At 39.2% G+C, this 1,790-nt stretch overlaps 1 protein-coding gene across 1 annotated transcript in view; it reads right to left on the minus strand.

The window, feature by feature from the left end:
• eva1a (eva-1 homolog A (C. elegans)) overlaps positions 1-1,572 on the minus strand; it is a 93,876-nt gene extending 92,304 nt beyond the window's left edge. The window contains exon 1 of the mRNA XM_015369831.1: positions 1,327-1,572. Coding sequence (XP_015225317.1) covers positions 1,327-1,438 — 112 coding nt within the window. The 5' untranslated portion in view covers positions 1,439-1,572. The remainder of the gene's footprint in view (positions 1-1,326) is intronic.
• Between the last annotated feature and the right edge of the window lie 218 nt (positions 1,573-1,790).

A 1,790-nucleotide genomic window follows, 5' to 3' on the forward strand; every position in this document is an offset into this window, starting at 1 on the left:
ATATATATATACATTTCTGACACACTTTATCCTGAGTGGGGTGGCGTGGTGCCTATCTCCAGCTGTCTACGCACGAGAGGCGGGGTACACCTAAGTGTGTGTGGACACACTGTATATTTCCCATGTACCTTTTCCTACTTTTGGCACCGTCTTTCGACTATTGATTTGACTTTACAAGTGACATTGTCTCACTGTGAGATCAATACAGTCTATCTTCTCTCCTCATCTTATCTTATCTTATCTTATCTTATCTTATCTTAGGTGTTCACAATATAACCCAGATAAATAAAAGCAGTGCAGGCCAAATGTGCCAAGATTCAACAGTAAGAAATGGACTAATGTGGACAAAAAACAACCATGAATGAGTTTAAGGTAAATTTAGAATAAAGGCCTGCCTAAAATCTGCCAAATGACACCTTCTTTGGAAATGATGGCAGAAAAGTGGAACTTGGTTGTGCTCTCTCCCAGCTAATCCTAGGGCATGTTCCATCCAAAGCAATTGAAATAATAATTTAGAAACTAAAGTTTGTATTCAGGGTATGTTTTCGTGACAGTTAGAATTGGGTGAAGTGAAACATGTTAATGTGACAGCAATGCAGAAATCTGCAAAACATTGAAAGGCAAAAGGTTTTCAGAGCACTGCAGTAGTAATGTCTTACAGTACTTACTTTGTATGTTTATTTTGTAGAAGATGAAAAAAAGGCAGATCAGATGCACTGTAATGTCTTACAGTAGCTTTCAAAGCTATGCCAGAAAACAGGAGGCAGTGTACTTTATCTACATCAGTATGCAAAAGACCATACTAGCAACATATTAACCACATTATACAAATCATTCTACCAGCCGCATCATCACTACTATAATTACCTTTATAACCTATTTTTTGAAGTGTGGATCGTTCCACAGAAAGTGGCTCTTAAAGCAGGCAAAACCTTCTGCTCCATTTAACTTTTTTTTTCTTTTTTTTTTTCCTTTCCGCGTTGAAGTTGTAGGCAATATCTGAATGGGTTTACGAGGCAAACATCTGAGAGCGCATGCTGCAGCACGCAGAGGCGCGGGTCGACATGGGAAAACAACCTGATGCGATACAGGAATGAAATCAGCGCTCAAAGTTGTAGCGTTTGTTTTTAGTCAAGGTGTATTTAATAATCATTTTAAGTGTAAGTTGCAGATGAAAATGCAAGTTAGAACCTTTGTTTTACGCATAAGTAAATATGCATTATAGTTTTATATGTATGGGACAATTCGATTAGCCTATAAATAGATTTTTTGTTGTTGTTGTTGTTCTTAAATTTAAAGTTTGAAACTCAAAAAAGGAATCCCCACCTGATAAGTCCGGAGAGCCCTTGGTGAAATCACAGGTGACGCTCAGACACGTTATTCCTAATAGAAGCGCAAAATTGACGACTGAGAGAGTCCAATCTGAGAATAACATCATTGAAGCCTCGAAGGTTGGAATCGACTCCGAATCATTGAAAGAAACCCATCGGTAACAGATTCCAGCTTTAAGAGATGTGCGATCCCATGTTTCTAGACTTCCTTCATCCTCCCTCCTCCACACTGCCTCTTGGATCGCAGAGGGTTGGGTTTCTGAAGCTGTGTCCAAACTGCGCTTTGAAGGAGGAGGCTTTCCACCTGCTGGAACTGCGCCACCCTCGGTATCAAGATCCAGGAGATCACAGAAAAACAGAGCAGGACGAAACGTCTCATTGAAACAAATGTAGTAGCCTATTTAATGCAGAGTTACACATATAATAGTAAATAGGTAAATCATTCAAATAGACTTCTTC

This window comes from Cyprinodon variegatus, unplaced genomic scaffold, assembly GCF_000732505.1.
Source record: "Cyprinodon variegatus isolate N-32 unplaced genomic scaffold, C_variegatus-1.0 Scaffold38, whole genome shotgun sequence".
NCBI lineage: Eukaryota > Metazoa > Chordata > Actinopteri > Cyprinodontiformes > Cyprinodontidae > Cyprinodon > Cyprinodon variegatus.